This window comes from Letharia columbiana (genome assembly GCF_014066305.1).
Source record: "Letharia columbiana isolate WasteWater2 chromosome Unknown Sc0000027_s0, whole genome shotgun sequence".
Taxonomy (NCBI): Eukaryota; Fungi; Ascomycota; class Lecanoromycetes; order Lecanorales; family Parmeliaceae; genus Letharia; species Letharia columbiana.
The window spans coordinates 69880-85055 of record NW_023501069.1 but is presented as its reverse complement, the minus strand read 5'-3'; the positions used below and the strand labels follow the sequence as shown (position 1 = coordinate 85055).

General features: G+C 36.9%; 6 protein-coding genes across 6 annotated transcripts; 3 read left to right on the top strand and 3 right to left on the bottom strand.

Annotated features, from left to right (window-relative positions):
* Positions 1–761: 761 nt before the first annotated feature.
* HO173_007914 (uncharacterized protein) lies at positions 762–1456 on the top strand (the record flags this gene model as incomplete). The annotated part of the gene is made up of 5 exons (XM_037309814.1): positions 762–774; positions 830–845; positions 904–988; positions 1119–1262; positions 1322–1456. The coding sequence occupies 5 exons, from the start codon at positions 762–764 to the stop codon at positions 1454–1456; spliced, it is 393 nt and encodes a 130-aa protein (XP_037163111.1).
* A 305-nt stretch (positions 1457–1761) lies between these two features.
* HO173_007913 (uncharacterized protein) lies at positions 1762–2434 on the bottom strand (the record flags this gene model as incomplete). The annotated part of the gene is made up of 5 exons (XM_037309813.1): positions 1762–2058; positions 2109–2124; positions 2178–2226; positions 2286–2312; positions 2413–2434. 5 exons carry the CDS (start codon positions 2432–2434, stop codon positions 1762–1764), a joined length of 411 nt encoding a protein of 136 aa, XP_037163110.1.
* A 2247-nt stretch (positions 2435–4681) lies between these two features.
* Positions 4682–5544, bottom strand: HO173_007912 (uncharacterized protein; the record flags this gene model as incomplete). Its single annotated transcript, XM_037309812.1, has 2 exons — positions 4682–4807; positions 4984–5544. 2 exons carry the CDS (start codon positions 5542–5544, stop codon positions 4682–4684), a joined length of 687 nt encoding a protein of 228 aa, XP_037163109.1.
* Positions 5545–5774: 230 nt separating this feature from the next.
* On the top strand, positions 5775–6246 carry HO173_007911 (uncharacterized protein; the record flags this gene model as incomplete). Its single annotated transcript, XM_037309811.1, has 5 exons — positions 5775–5777; positions 5836–5892; positions 5949–5993; positions 6067–6151; positions 6218–6246. 5 exons carry the CDS (start codon positions 5775–5777, stop codon positions 6244–6246), a joined length of 219 nt encoding a protein of 72 aa, XP_037163108.1.
* Positions 6247–6498: 252 nt separating this feature from the next.
* On the top strand, positions 6499–9012 carry HO173_007910 (uncharacterized protein; the record flags this gene model as incomplete). Its single annotated transcript, XM_037309810.1, has 5 exons — positions 6499–6685; positions 6740–7060; positions 7114–8054; positions 8117–8896; positions 8980–9012. 5 exons carry the CDS (start codon positions 6499–6501, stop codon positions 9010–9012), a joined length of 2262 nt encoding a protein of 753 aa, XP_037163107.1.
* A 371-nt stretch (positions 9013–9383) lies between these two features.
* Positions 9384–10396, bottom strand: HO173_007909 (uncharacterized protein; the record flags this gene model as incomplete). The annotated part of the gene is made up of 4 exons (XM_037309809.1): positions 9384–9824; positions 9956–10200; positions 10272–10290; positions 10346–10396. The coding sequence occupies 4 exons, from the start codon at positions 10394–10396 to the stop codon at positions 9384–9386; spliced, it is 756 nt and encodes a 251-aa protein (XP_037163106.1).
* Between the last annotated feature and the right edge of the window lie 4780 nt (positions 10397–15176).

Below are 15176 nucleotides of genomic sequence, written 5' to 3'. Positions count from 1 at the left end.
GCGTTGAAAAATCATCTGAAGAAATGCCAAGGTTTTTTTTTTTTACCTCGGCTATTCTAAAGCTGTCAAGAGTACTTCGTAAAATTCGTTATTATTCTCTTTTACAATATAACGACTAATTTAAACTTTTAAGAATTTTATAATCTAACTACACTCTATTTATTAAATTTGAGATTTTCCAGATTATAATTAATTGTGGTTGTGGACCTATACAGAAAAATTGAAATTTTTGATTTTTGATTTTGGGGTGTGCCAGAACTGTGGGAATTTTTTTTTTCTCAAGGATTAATGCAATTAGGGGTACGCAGCCTGATACGGAACACAGTAGCGAAGGCTAGCCGCCAAAGGAGTTAACCTTGATATACTCCCTTATTCCGTTCCGCTCGGCGATAAGCAAGTGCTTCATTCTAATCTACTGCACTCCTACTCCGTTCAGTTGTTTGTAGAAATCCAAGGTAGTCGGGTCTAGTCGCAAGGTAGCAGCTCAGTCCTCGGTATCAAAGATTGGAGAAAGGAGAACGGAGAAAGGTGGAAGGCAAAAGGTGAAAAAGGATGAAACAGAGGATGTGCGTTCTTGGCGGGGTCACTTGGCCATTGTTTTTTAGCAACCCCACTGGGCTCCATCACATCATACTACTTACTACCTCTTCTTTCCGCCAAAATACCATCCCACCGAACCATTCCGACCATTGTAACCCTCCTTGACTCCTCTCAATTATCGCTAGCATCTGCCGCATTCGAAGCTCCGCTATTGATCAAGCATGTCGTGGCAAGGTCAGTCGGTCTACCTGTCTCGTTCCACGGTCTCGCTGACTCACTGCCATCAAAGCATATGTTGATACCAGGTACCTTCACATATGACAACATCTTCCGCTCTTCCGGATACTGATGGAGATTTGGTAGTTTGGTGGGAACTGGGAATCTCGACAGGGCTGCCATTTTCAACACACAAGGGACTAGCGTCTGGGCCTCGTCCCACGGCTTTACAGTACGTCGACAATCTCTTCTCCGTCCGCCCACATACTCTATACATCCGTTCAAAGCCCCGGGTTTAACTCGGGAAGGTAGCATGTGGAAGGAACCCTGGGGCTGAACTCGAAGATTGACGATGCCCTCAGGTTTCGCCGGCGGAAATAAAAGAGGTCATTGCTTCGTACTCGGACACATCAGACGTCAAGAAGATCCAAAGTGGTGGCTTTCGCATCGCAGGTGAGAAATACATGACGATAAAGGCGGATGAAAAGAGTGTGTATGGCAAGAAGGTGCATTACAAATTTACATGGGAGGTCATGGTTGCAAATTGGAGCTGACTGCCACATAGGGAAAGGAGGGGATAGTGATTGTTAAGACGCATCAAGCGATCCTTGTCACCCATTACCCAGAGACAGTACAACCAGGACAAGCAACGAACACAGTGGAGCAGCTTGGCGATTATCTCATGGGGGTCGGCTACTAAGCATTCACACATCGTCTCCCTTAATGCCATTATGAAGCTGTACTTTACTTGCATTCCTCTCTGAGGACAGGGGGTTCGACAGATGAATGGAACGGGGCCTCTGCTTCACCATATCACAAGCTCTTCATTGCGTCCGATCGTGTCGCCATCGTCCATGCAACCGACGCGTTGTCAGCTCCTCATATTTCAATCTGGGAGTTGGATAGCTCTCCCCACTCACAAGCCCGTGACCGCTCCGTTCTAATGGGCAGCGCCTTCCATGTCGAAGTTTTGCTGGGTCCCAAGGTTTGCCACGTCCTGCGTATTCATACAGGCAATTCTGCATTCCTCCGCCCTCCTCCAGCTCTGACTAGCGCCTGCTGTATGTACGGTCCCACCACGGGGATGTTTCCGGCAAATCCACCGATTGTTGAAAAAAAGTCACCAAAGAGCACAAATATCCCGTACAATTCAATTAGGAAGCCCACTAGGGGCCATCGTAGAACTATGAGTATGATTCCTGCCGCGAACGCAGCCGTTCCCTTCAATTTCTGACGCCGAGCGAAGAAGACTGCTGTCTTTTGTAGGCCGATTATAAGGGTAAGACCAAGGAGAAAGAGGATCTGTTCGCGGATGATTAATTAGGTCTTATCTGGAAGTTGCCGCCTCGTACATTGCCCATGGCCAGCCTGCCTGACATGAGCTTTTTTTCTGTTGAGTTCGGGAAATGCTGAAGACGCACATGGCTCTATCGAAAAACATGATCACTCCCCCAACTAGAAAGAATCCCCCTAAACCTATTATCAGACCACTAGCGCGAGAAACTGGCAAACTCAGTGACCCTACCTACCACCTGAGCAGAAGGCGACTCCGACTTCTGTGTGCAAACGGAAACATCAGCGCTGATTGTGCAAAGTTTGGGGTCGAGATACTGGTAGCTCTTGGGGAAGCTTTGGAAATCTGTCGTGTAGACTAACTTTGTGAATCTGAGAGCCACATGGTAGGCATCTCGCAGGTATGTGGTGACGAGGTCTCAAGTATTCGATCGAATCTAAATCATCGAACATTGACAACTTATAATAGCTCTTAATGCGGTCAAATCTTCAAAAACACGTTGTCAAACCCTGCATTCGGTTTTCGAAACAGATAGGAGGCTAGTATTAGTCTTATACTAGCTCATTTACCTCTGTACAGTACGTACAGAGGAAAAGTCCACATCAAAACCTGGATTCTTGGATTCTCCGGCAATTTGACAAATTTCTTGAATAGCCATTTTCTTGATAATTCTTTATATAACTACGTATAACCATTAGCTCGCTTATTTAAATATATAATCGTATACCCTTTAAAACGACTCCATACTCGTTACGCCTTCAAAGAATAACTTCGATAATATACTAGATATACGTTCTATCCACTTCGAATCCTCTCTTATAAAAGCATATTTTAGTAATAAGTTTATACTTTTAGCCCTTTTAAGTCGTTGATAGATTATTTCGAATAGTATATCGCTTTATTTAAGGCTAATATAACTCAATATAGTTTAGATTTAACGAGTTTCATATTATGATAATCTAAGTATATCTATAGATATAAAGATTAATTTCTAAAACTTTAAGATATAAGCTAAGGCTTATCTTTTATAACTACTATATTAGATCTATCTCTTTATATTTCTAGATAAATTTTAGAAGTAATAAAAGAAGAATCTATACTAATTAGCGAAAGAAGCGAAGAATTTAGAGAAATATATATAAAAGATCCTTCAATAGCGATATTAGTTAATTTCCTTTCTTCTATAATAGTAACTTTTCTAATTTCTACTATAAACCTTACTAAGACTTTACGCTAGGAAGATTGCGTAAGCCTATACGTCTTATATCGATTTAAAGTTCTCACTGCAATTTAGCCTTAGACTTTAAGACCTTATTAATAGTAGCTAGTTTCTAAGTATATTCCTTCTTTTCGACTATTATTTCGACCTTTTAAATATAATATAAACCCTTATCGTATGAAAATACCCAAAATATAAACCTATAGCGTCTAGAAACGACGTCGAATAGTAGACTTAATATAGATCTTATCGGGCTAACGCTATTATCGTATTCATCTTATCGAGAGTTTAAGACTATACTAGTCTCGTCGATTCAGATTATATTCTTTTAGTTCTCTATAATCTAGTCTTTATATCGTAAAGCGAATTAATAACGAGCTTTCATTTAAGCTGTCGAAAGAGGCGGTTTTTTAATAAATTTTGATTGATAAAAGTTATTACGTTTAAGTACTCGTAGAATTATTATTAAGGAGATTTCTACTTAGTAGCTAGCATAAAGAGGTTTTTCATGGCCATAGCGATCCTTTCGTATAGCGGCTAAAATAGCACTCTTAAGCTCGGGCGTAATAATAGAGAGTCGTTTAGACTAGGGGTATCGGATATATACGATAATAAAGCTTTTGGATACGATAGGGTTATATCCTCTGTTACGGGCTTATTATTTTAGGCGATTAACGATCTAATAAGAGACTTCTATAATAGTGTAACGACCTTCGCTATAATATTATATTCGGCTAAAGTAAGTATTTAAAGTCTAATTCGTTGTTATAATTAATGCTCTAAGTATTAAATATATTAAAATTAAAGAGTAATAAGAAGATACTACTTACTATACTAGATATATACTAAATATATACTAAAATTCTTTATATTCTCTCTCTATTCCTCTATTTTCTTATTAGCGTAAGTATATAAATATTAATATCGCGCTATCGCTATAATATATATAGTAATATCGTAATTATATATCTCGTATATATGCAGTAACATCGCTACTATGTATTATATATGATATATCATATATAGCAAGATTGATATCGCTACTATGCAAAGTATTGATATTTAAGATATTGAGAATATTTGCCAAGAATGCCAAGAGTTTTAGCGCATGTGCAGGACTTTCGGTGCAGACCTCTATACATTTCAGCTTTTTCCCCTGCGGCGCCATATCACAAATTTTCTGCCATCCCCAGCTCGATATGTAGGCAAGAAATCGTAGAGATTTTTATGAAAATCCGAGCATCAAGCCAACTTTCATGCAGACCATCGAAATTCACAATGACAAGTCAAGGAATTCGCATGGTGCTGCTCCAATGCACCGATCATGGTCCTCACTTTTAAGCTATCGTCGACTTGTTTCAACTAACTTTACAAACCCTTGCCCACTGAGGCCCATTCATAATGCAGCAATGCTACAGTAGCAAATCAACTACACCATGCGATGTTTTTTTGTCACCCAACGCTTTGACAACAGCAATCTTTGGATTCTGTAACTGATACCCTGTTCTCCTCCATGGGATCATCGGTAGACCGTCAAGCTGGCGAATACAAATTGGTCACGATTAAGCCGGAGCGTATTCTTGAGTCTTGCACCGAGAGGGGCAAGATGGGTGGAATAGGCTTGACTTTGTTGGCCGAACAACTCAATTATCCGGGCATTGGTGGTTGGGCTTCCTCTGAGCAGGACGTGTCTTCAGCTAGATCATTTGAGTACGACGTGGGCTTCTCGCGCTTCCAAGTATCTCTCCGCCGCCCCCTGAGGTAGGTGTCGGACAACATCGAACACCTCCTTGTTGTGATATCGAAGTCTGGACTTCGGATCCGTATAAGGGGCCGGCAAGCCAGTGATGTCGCAGTAGTGTTTCTGGTGCGCTGGATGCAGTGACGGAGCAGACTCGATGTTCGTGTAAGTAGCTACTGGCCCAGAAGAAAGAGAGGCTTGCAGATTCCTTTCGAGTACCATTGTAGACAGATTTTGAGCTGCTTGTGATATGTTGGAGTGTGTGAACATGCCGTATAAAGGTACCGGCGTTGCTGCTCCGGTTTCTATGGCAGAGCTTTGCAGATTTGGGGTAGAAGAGCCGCTGTTGTCGTGTGTGGCCATGACTGATGCCTCTTTGCGAGCAGCCTCGGCCACTATTTGCTTGATATTCTTGTTACGGCGCTGCGAAGGCTTCCATTGAGAATTGCGAAAGGGTCGCGGCTTAAGTGTCAAGTCAAGCTGATCCAGAAGCTGCTGATGCGAGTCGTCTGTAGACGGTGTTGTTGGAGCCATAGATAGATTGTGGTACAAATGCAGTAAGGGAAGTTGGGAGGTAAGCTGAAGGTCAATCCAGGTCTTTTATTAGATACATCATACTTTACACAAGAGAAGCTCGGCGCTAGATAAGTTACAAATGGTGGGATCCACGAAACGCGTTCATTCAAACACTCGTAGTCGAGCGAGCTATCAGCCAGCCATCCCGACACGCAGCAATGAGATAGGAGCGTATGGGACTTAGAGCTATGGTACGTGTCTTGAACGCAATGTCGTTTAATACCTGATCGCCTCGCTGATCAATAGTAGGAAAGCCCCCACGAGCATCAGCAGAGCCTGCTTCTCACGCGCATCATCACCAACGTCGTAAGTAACAGTCAGAACTTTGTCTCTCGATGGTATATACTCATGAATTATCCCAGGAGAAACTCAACGAAGCCGTAATGGTACTGAATAAAAACCTTCAGGTATGATACTCGGTCTCGCTGCCAGCTTGCCTCGTCGAATCTTGCACTAATGCAGGTACCATTTTAACCCCAGGAGATCAACATCCTAAACATGAATGTCGAACTTGTTGCTCAGATGTTTAAAAACTATCGATCCAATGTGCTCTTTCACCTTGAAGGTAAGAACGCATGTCACTTGTCGGGCTGCCTGGTATAAAAAGCATTGATCTCGATTTCGCCTACAGCCACGGACAGCCTCCAAGACCCATCATAGCGTACAACCGTACTGTAGTAATGAAAATTGAAGTCAAGACTGACACTGAAACCACTGATGATGATGATGATAATAATGATGATTGACGTGGAAGCCGACTGCGCCTGTAGATTATACTACCCGAGCCAACCTAAGCAGTCGGATTTCCACTTCACATTTACCGAATGATATTGCGCAACCTCGTTCACGCAGACATATTTCATACTGCGTCCATACAAAGGCTCCTGAGACAAGGCAAATTCACACTCCATCATGACCATCACCTCTAGTCGCTACGTGGAGCCGGTCCTTACAACCGAGGTTACCAATGGCCAAAAGTCTTCCAAACCGCCTCCACGTACATGGTACGCCATCGAACCGCCCTTCAAGGGCTACCAACCAACTCCCTCCGAAGCCTATGCTCAAAGCGTTGCCGAGACAGCGATAGTCATTGACAATGGTAAGCATCCAAAGCATACAACTGTTTGGGGACTTTGTGCTGATTTCCCTCGAGGCTCCAGTCTTGTACGTGCTGGTTGGTCTTTCGATACAATCCCTCGAATATCATTTCCGGCAGATGTTGCTCGATATCGAGACCGAAAATACAACAGGACCGTCTCATACGTGGGTTACAATGCGTATGCAGACGCTACCACAAGGGGTCAGATACGGAACGCTTTCGAACCTGGGACCAGTATTGTGGGCAATTGGGACGTCATGGAAGGTGTGCTGGATAACATATTTGTGAATCTAGGAGTTGAGGGAGAGAACGGAGGCATCGGAAGACCTGTTCTCATGACGGAACCCGTTGCCAATCTGGGCTATTCAAGGAAGAGTACGTGCCAACCGTTGAGCTCACTTGTACAGATGAACACTGACTTTATGCAGCTATGAATGAGCTTTTATTCGAATGCTACCACGCGCCCTCGCTGGTTTACGGCATCGATTCGCTCTTCTCGTATAAGTTCAATAAAGGAAACAGCGGACTTATCATATCATCCTCGCACTCCTCGACACACGTAATCCCTGTCTTGAACTCGAAGCCTATTATGTCCAGCGTGTCGCGGCTGAATTGGGGAGGATCTCAAGGCGCTGAGTATTTGCTGAAACTGTTGAGATTGAAGTATCCGAGCTTCCCCAGTAAAGTCACCGACTATCAGGCGCAACATGTGGTTCGTGAGCATTGCTATGTCTCTCAAAGTTTCGACAAGGAGATGAGGGGCTTCCTGGACTGGACCGGTTTGGAGAGCCGAGACCATATTATACAGTACCCTTTCACTGAGCACGTTGTTGTGGAGAAGAGTGAGGAAGAACTTGCACGAATCGCCGAACGGAAAAGGGAGGGCGGAAAGAGACTACAAGAGCAAGCGGCAAAAATGAGATTGGAAAAGCTTGTGCAGAAAGAACAGGAATTGGAGTACTACAAAGATCTTCAGCAGCGCCTGGTGGGTCAAACGAAAAAGGAGACGAAACGCTTGCTCGATGAGGATGAGTTCAGAGATGAAGCCCAACTAGACAAGATAATCAAAGACATGGAGAAATCTGTACGAAAAGCCAGGAACAAGGACCTCGGTGTTCCAGACGTCGTTGAGGAGGAGGAAGGAGTTAACTTTCCACTGCTTGACATAGCGGACGAAGAGCTGGATGAGGCAGGGTTGAGACAAAAGAGACATCAACGATTGTTAAAGTCAGGCGTGGAAGCTCGTGCAAGGGCAAAGGTCGAAAAGGAGCAAGAAAGAGCCCGTGTAGCAGAGGAAGAGAGACTCGATGACGAGCGCCGCAGCAAAGACCTTGACGGGTGGTTAGAGGATCGGAGAGTCGCGAGAACGGTGAGACACGTTACAGACCGGAGAACGCTAGGAATTCTTGTGTGCTGATAATTCACTTGCAGGCTCTACTCCAAAAGATCAAAGATAGAGACAGACAAAAGGCAGATCTCGGCAACCGTAAATCACTTGCCAGCCAGATGCGTATGAAAACACTCGCAAACCTGGCCTCAGATGCGCCCGGCAGAAAGCGTCGGCGAGGTGGCGACGATGACAATTTCGGCGCAAATGATGAAGATTGGGGGGTCTATCGCACTGTTGCGATGGGTGAGCAAAGTGAGGATGAGGAGGAAGAAGACCTTGATGCAGAAATGAAGAACGTGGAAGCACAGCTGCTAAAGTATGATCCTGGATTCAACGAGCGCAATACTATGGCTGCTCAGATGGACTGGACAACAAGTCTCATGCATGCTTTTCGACGTGGTCCATGGCCTTTTGACCCGGAAAGCCAGCAGGAAATTCATCAGTTGCATCTCAACGTGGAAAGGATTCGCGTGCCCGAGGTGGTCTTCCAACCTGCTATAGCAGGTCTTGATCAGGCAGGCATCATCGATATCGCTGCCGACATGGTCAACCACGGGATGGGCAAACCACAAGATCGCAACAACATTCTCAGGGATGTTTTCCTCACGGGAGGTAACACGCTTTTCGCGGGATTTGATGACAGACTCAACGAGGAGTTGCGCGCTGTCCTACCTATAGATGCCGCAATGCATCTCCGCCAGGCGAACGACCCGTTGCTTGACGCCTGGAGAGGCGCAGCTCAATGGTCTAGGGAGCCGACCTTTAGGCAAGCTCTCGTGACTCGTCAAGATTACGATGAGAAGGGTTCTGACTATATGAAAGTAAGGCCGCACAACATCCACGAACCTTCGCCCGACCACAACATCTGCCTAGTCTGACGTGATTACTGACTTTCATATTGCAGGAACACAATCTTGGTAACAGCACTACTTTTTAACCAGTCAATGCGAAATAGGAATAATTTGCAGCCTATCTGGTGGGGCCGCTTCAATCGATGATAGCGCGGTTAAAAGGATGATAGCTCGTTTGATCTATACCGACAAGTGGCAGATAGTCACTAGATTCTGCTAGCTAGCTGCTATCGGGGCAAGGGAGCACATGGCCAGTATGGGCGCCGATTGGCACGCTCCCATAACGTCGAGAACCTCATTGCAAGACGTTCCAGCCAAGAAGCTTCACCAATCCGCCAATGCAATCTTCCGAAGCGTCATCATTAAACTGTAACATAACGCTGATTGGGTATCAGGCATACGTGCAGGGGCCATATGTGATTACCGCGGGATTCTTCGCAAGGTCTCGGACAGCAGATCACCTGTTATCAGCATGCGGAGGCTGAGGCGCAGAGCGCATCTCTGTATCCTCGCCAACTCGAGTCCTTTTGTTCGGGTTGTTTCCTCTGTTATAAGGAGATTCGTCCTGTTGGTTTCTGCCTCCACTCATGTCTGCGACAGCTTGAGCAGCAGAAGCTTGAAGCTGACTTGCGGCCGATGATCCCATTGGAGCTGTGGGTGCTGGAATCTGCTGAGTAGGGGGACCCGAAGTCCGAGGATGAGGGATGTCGATGTTCGACGGTGGTTGTGGATATTCGCCTTGGGACTCGAGGAGGCGAGATTGGAGGCTGATGATGTAGTCACGCAGCTGATAGTTCTCTGATTGTAGAGCTTTAAAATTTTCACTGAGGCTGTTGAATTCCCTCACTTGCGTCTCCAGGGTTTTGATGTGCCCTTCTTTTCGTTGTCTGAACGCGCGCTGTAGTAATCTTTTAGTAAGCTGTCTTTGTCACCCAAAAAACTTTCGCGCAGAAAGTCTCTTTGAACCCAGGAGCAAAGTAAGTCTCATAAGTCTCATGAACTGACAACGATTATGGAAAGCCCACCTACCTGAGCTGCTCTATTTTGCGCCGCACGTTTTGACGTCGATAATTCACGCTTGCCACTTTTCCTACCATCGCTGGCGCCGTCATCGCCTCCGCTGTCACCAGCACCTTGGTTCATGACGCCAGTTCCCGCAATCGCAGGATCAATATTGTGGTGGTGGGGACTCGCAGTATTTGACAGCTGATGCTCTGGTCTATGATGAGGAAGATGATGGTTTTGCACCTGGGCGAGCAGCTGCTCTCGGAGAGCTGATCACATCGATGTGTTAGCAATTCCACAGTGGAACAATGAACCCAAAATCTATCGCCTAATTACTCACTCTGGTCCGAGACATTGTCCTGCCACCTGAAGTCAGTCACTGCGCTTTACGAATGAAGTGGTGTTATCGCTTACCTGCCCTGATAATCGCATGGGGTGCGGTGCTGGTGCAAGTGTTGGCTGCATCCTTGGAGGTTGAATGACTAAACAATCTGGTCAGATCTCGAGCTGATGTAATCGTGGAGTCCTCAAATATGTTCGCTCCGGTCTGAGAGTGTGGAACTGCTGTTTAGAGTGCTAGGCTTACACTGTAAGGGAGGTCTTACAACGTCAATTCTGCAGGAGACCCGCCGAATCTTGCCCCAGATTCTGCCTCGCCTGTTCAACACAGCCTCGAGAGATGTGTGAACACTTGTAGTTCTTGACCTTGGGATGTATGAGCTGAATATCGATTGATTATATGATGACTGAGCTATTATTCAGCGGAAGATGACAAGCATCCTTAGCTCGTCGGCAGCTCGGCTCCTTGGATACCGAACGACCCTAATCGTATGGGAACACGCTACTCTGTACACTTAGTATGGGCCACCCCAACGCTAAGGCCACCCCAACACCAATTTTTTCAATAATTTAAACCATTTATCCCTTACCTATCTATTACAACCATAACTATACCTGACTTATATACCGTTATTTAGAAATATATCCAGAAGGCTTTAGTTACTATTACCCTCGAAATAAAGTTCAAAGTTACTCGATTAACTACTGAATTTAATATGTCTTACGATTAACTTCTAAATCGCTATAATAGAATCCCCTCTAAAGATAACTACTCTTACGCGCTTATAGATTATAAAAAATAGACTCTTTATTAATATATATAACGGCTTAATAAATTAGAAATATCTTATCGTTATTCGATACTTAAAAGAATTATAAACTCTATACTTTATAAGCGCTTTAGCTCTATTAAATACGTAAGTAATTATTAGTCTACGCGATTTTTAAAGCGTAATTCTTAATATAAAATATATAAATAAAAGTCTCTTATAGCTTAATAAAAGAATATATATAAATTAGAAGCTATCTAGAACTAATTTTAATATTTTTAAAATATTTATTAAGAGTTTAAAGTATAAATAGAGAATATCTATAACTTTAATAAGACTAAATTTTAAATTAAAATAGATAAAAGTTAATAAATTATTATAGAAGAAATAAAACTTTTATTTTATTAAACGAATATAAATAATAAAGAGTATATTATATTAATCGAGTATATTAATAATTTAAATTATACGCTTTCTTTAATACTAATTTTAATTAGAAAATAATATCTTAATAATTAATTTCGATAAGAGTCTTAATTTTAATACTCTATAGAGTATTAGTAATATTAAATACGTAAACGATAATCTATATAGAATCTAAATTAAATTTTTTAATTATTTTATAAAGAGAAAGTATATAAAGATATATAGATTATTACTATTTAATAACTATAATAGTTATCTTATTAGAGAAATACTTAAATATATAGAGAATAATAATATCATTTTATTTTATTTATTTTTATATTCTTTATATTTATATTAGCTATTAAATATAAATATCTTCTAATTATTTAAATATTAATATATTATAAGAATAAAAGTACTCGAAGTGAATTAATAGACTCGCTTACGTTACTTACTAGATTATAAGCTACGTAGCTAAAGTAAATATCTAATATATTTAGCGAAATCTTAAATACTTATAAATTTCCTTTCCTTTTCTTCTTTTTTTAGTTATTAATTTATCTAATAACTAATCTATTTATTTTATTAATTATATATCTAGATCTCGTAATTATATAATTACTATATAGTTTTATTAAAAGAGATCTTACTATCTTATAATTCTAATAACTTTATTTATATAAAGTTATTTAATTTAGTTATAATAAGTAACTCGCGAGTTAATTCTATTAACTTACGAAGTAAAAACATTTTATTATAATTAATTAGCGATATTTTTAATCTAATAAATAACTTTTATTAAAATACGTCTATTATATAATTAAGTAATTATAATACTAATTCTAATATCGATAGAAATTCTAATAATACTATTAACTGAAATAATAGTTACTAAAGCGTTATATCTAATAATTCTTTATTTATAGATAAAGACTCTTATCTTATAAGCTTAATTTAAATTTAACGCTATCGACTTCTAAAGCTTAATATTAAGAAGTAACTAATTATTAAAAAATTTAAATTAATTAAAATATAGAATATATATAGCGATAATTACTATTATAATTCGAGTTATAAGAAAATAAGTATTATTAAAATATCTAATATATAATATCTTAATAACTATAGCTTAATAATTATATCTCTTTAAGACTAATTTTATCGTCTTAGTATCTTATATCGATTTTTATATAAATAAAGAAAAGACTCGCTAAGCTTCTACTCTCTTAATAAATATTAAGAAATAGATCTAAAGAAATATTAGAGATACGATATTATACGATATCGAAGAATCTATCTAAAAGAAATATAAAAATTAATACTTAAATTAAGTTTATAACTTAGTTATTAAATCTTATAATATAAAACGCTAATTAATTAAAGTAATTATAAGAGATATATAATCGATAATTAGTTTTAATAATTATCTTATTATACTTTAATTATAATAAGATTACTATATAATTAATCTAGAATATATAAAAGATCTATAAAATAGAGTAATAGAGAAAATCTCTCTAAAAGTTATAAAGGAGATTATTTAATTTATTATCTATACTATATTACTATAATAATATTAAAATATAAAATAAAGACTATAAAAAATAAAAGAGCTCTTTACTCTAAATAAGATTTACTTTAATAATAAGATAAATGATTAAAAAAGTAATAATTAATAATATATTAAGTTTAAGAAATAATATATAAAGAGTTAATAAGATTAAAAGAAGAGTTTATTCTTATTAACGTTATAAGATTAAAAGTCTAAATAAACTAAATTTAAAGATAATAACTCTTATATTAAGTCTAAGATATCTCTTATTAAAATATAATATTATAATTATAAATAGCTAGAGTATTATAAAAATTTACTTAAATATTTAAATTACGTTATAAATAATAAAGTATATAATTATAAATTAAATAAGAAAAAAGATAAAGTTTAATACTTATTACTATAGTATTAAATATATTATTAATTAAGTAATAATCTCGCTCTCTATTATTAAGAGACGAAATTACTATATTAAATAAAAAGTATAAAATAATTACTCTAATAAATATCGATAATAAAAAAATCTTTATATTATAATCTTTTATTAAAGAGATATAGATTTCTAAATTTAAATACGCGTTAATAATAATATATATTATCGATAATTATTAAATATTCTTATATAGAAAGTATAATCTAATCTTTAGTTTCGCGAATAATTAAGAAAAAAAGTAAAAGTAAGTCTTAAAGGCGTATACTATAGATATATAAGAATATAATCTTATTCTTAATTTCTCTTAAATCTATAATATTAATTTAAATATTTATTAACGTAAATAGTTTTAAATTTATCGCGATTTTTCTATAAATAATAAAAAGTAAATAGATATTATAATAATAAATATAGAGTAATTTACGTTATTAATTAATATAGTAATTATATATAATCTAAAATAAGCGTTTATTATACTCTTATATTAGATTCTATTTAAAAATAATAAGAATAATTATAATAAAGCTATATAATATAATATTATATAGCTAGATAACTCTAATATATCTAAATAATTTAAGAATTTATTAAAAGTCTTTTTAAAAGAATTATCTAATAGTCTTAATATATATAATTAAATTAAGTACTCTATTAATTTACTATCTAAAAAGCTATCTAGAAATAATTTAATTTATAGTATATTATATAATAAATTTATAGCGATTAAAATCTATCTAGATATTATATTTAAGAGAAAATAAATTTAACTCTTAATTAGTTAGATTAGCTTATTAATATTATTTATTAAAAAATTAGATAGCTCGCTATAATTATATATTAACTATTAAAAATTTAACGAGATAATTATTAAAAATAATTATCTATTATTACTACTCTCGAAGATCTTAGAGAGATTTATATATATAAAGTATTTTACTAAGATTAATATTTATAATATATATTATAAAATACGAGTACGAAAGAAAGATAAGTAAAAAATTATCTTTTAAACTCGCTACGATTAGTTTAAATATTAAATAATATCTTTTAATCTTATAAATATTCTTATAATCTTTTATACTTATATAAGTAAAATACTTAAATTATATATCGATATTTTTTATATAATATACTTAAATAATATATTAATCTATTTTAAAATAAAAGAGTTATATTAAAAATATATATATAAAGTATTACGCGTATTATTAAAGTATTAACTCTATATAAAATTATTAAAATATACTTTTAATTATAATAAAATTATTTTTCTAAGATTTTTAATAAATTAGCCCGATATTTAAATAAAGTTATCGCGTATTAAGGCTATTACTAAATAACTAAAATTAGAATCTATTAAAAATATCTTAATCTTTCTAAAATTTATAAACTTCTATTAATAATTTATATAAGGCTTTTTATAGATAACTACGCCTTTAACGAATCTAACTTAAAAAGTAAAGAAAGATAAAATTAAATTACTCTTCGTATTTAATAAGAAAATATATAAGACTTTTAAGATATTTAAGCGAGTATTTATTATTATATTTATATTAGAATATTATAATTAAAAAATATTACTTATTATAAAGATTAATATTTTTAATATAGATATAGATAATATATTTAGTTAACTAAGCGAAAATAGATAATAATATCTTATTACTTTTTCTAGCTATAAATTTAAAGATATTAAGTCTTATTAAGATATATATAATAGAAAACTCTATATAATTATAT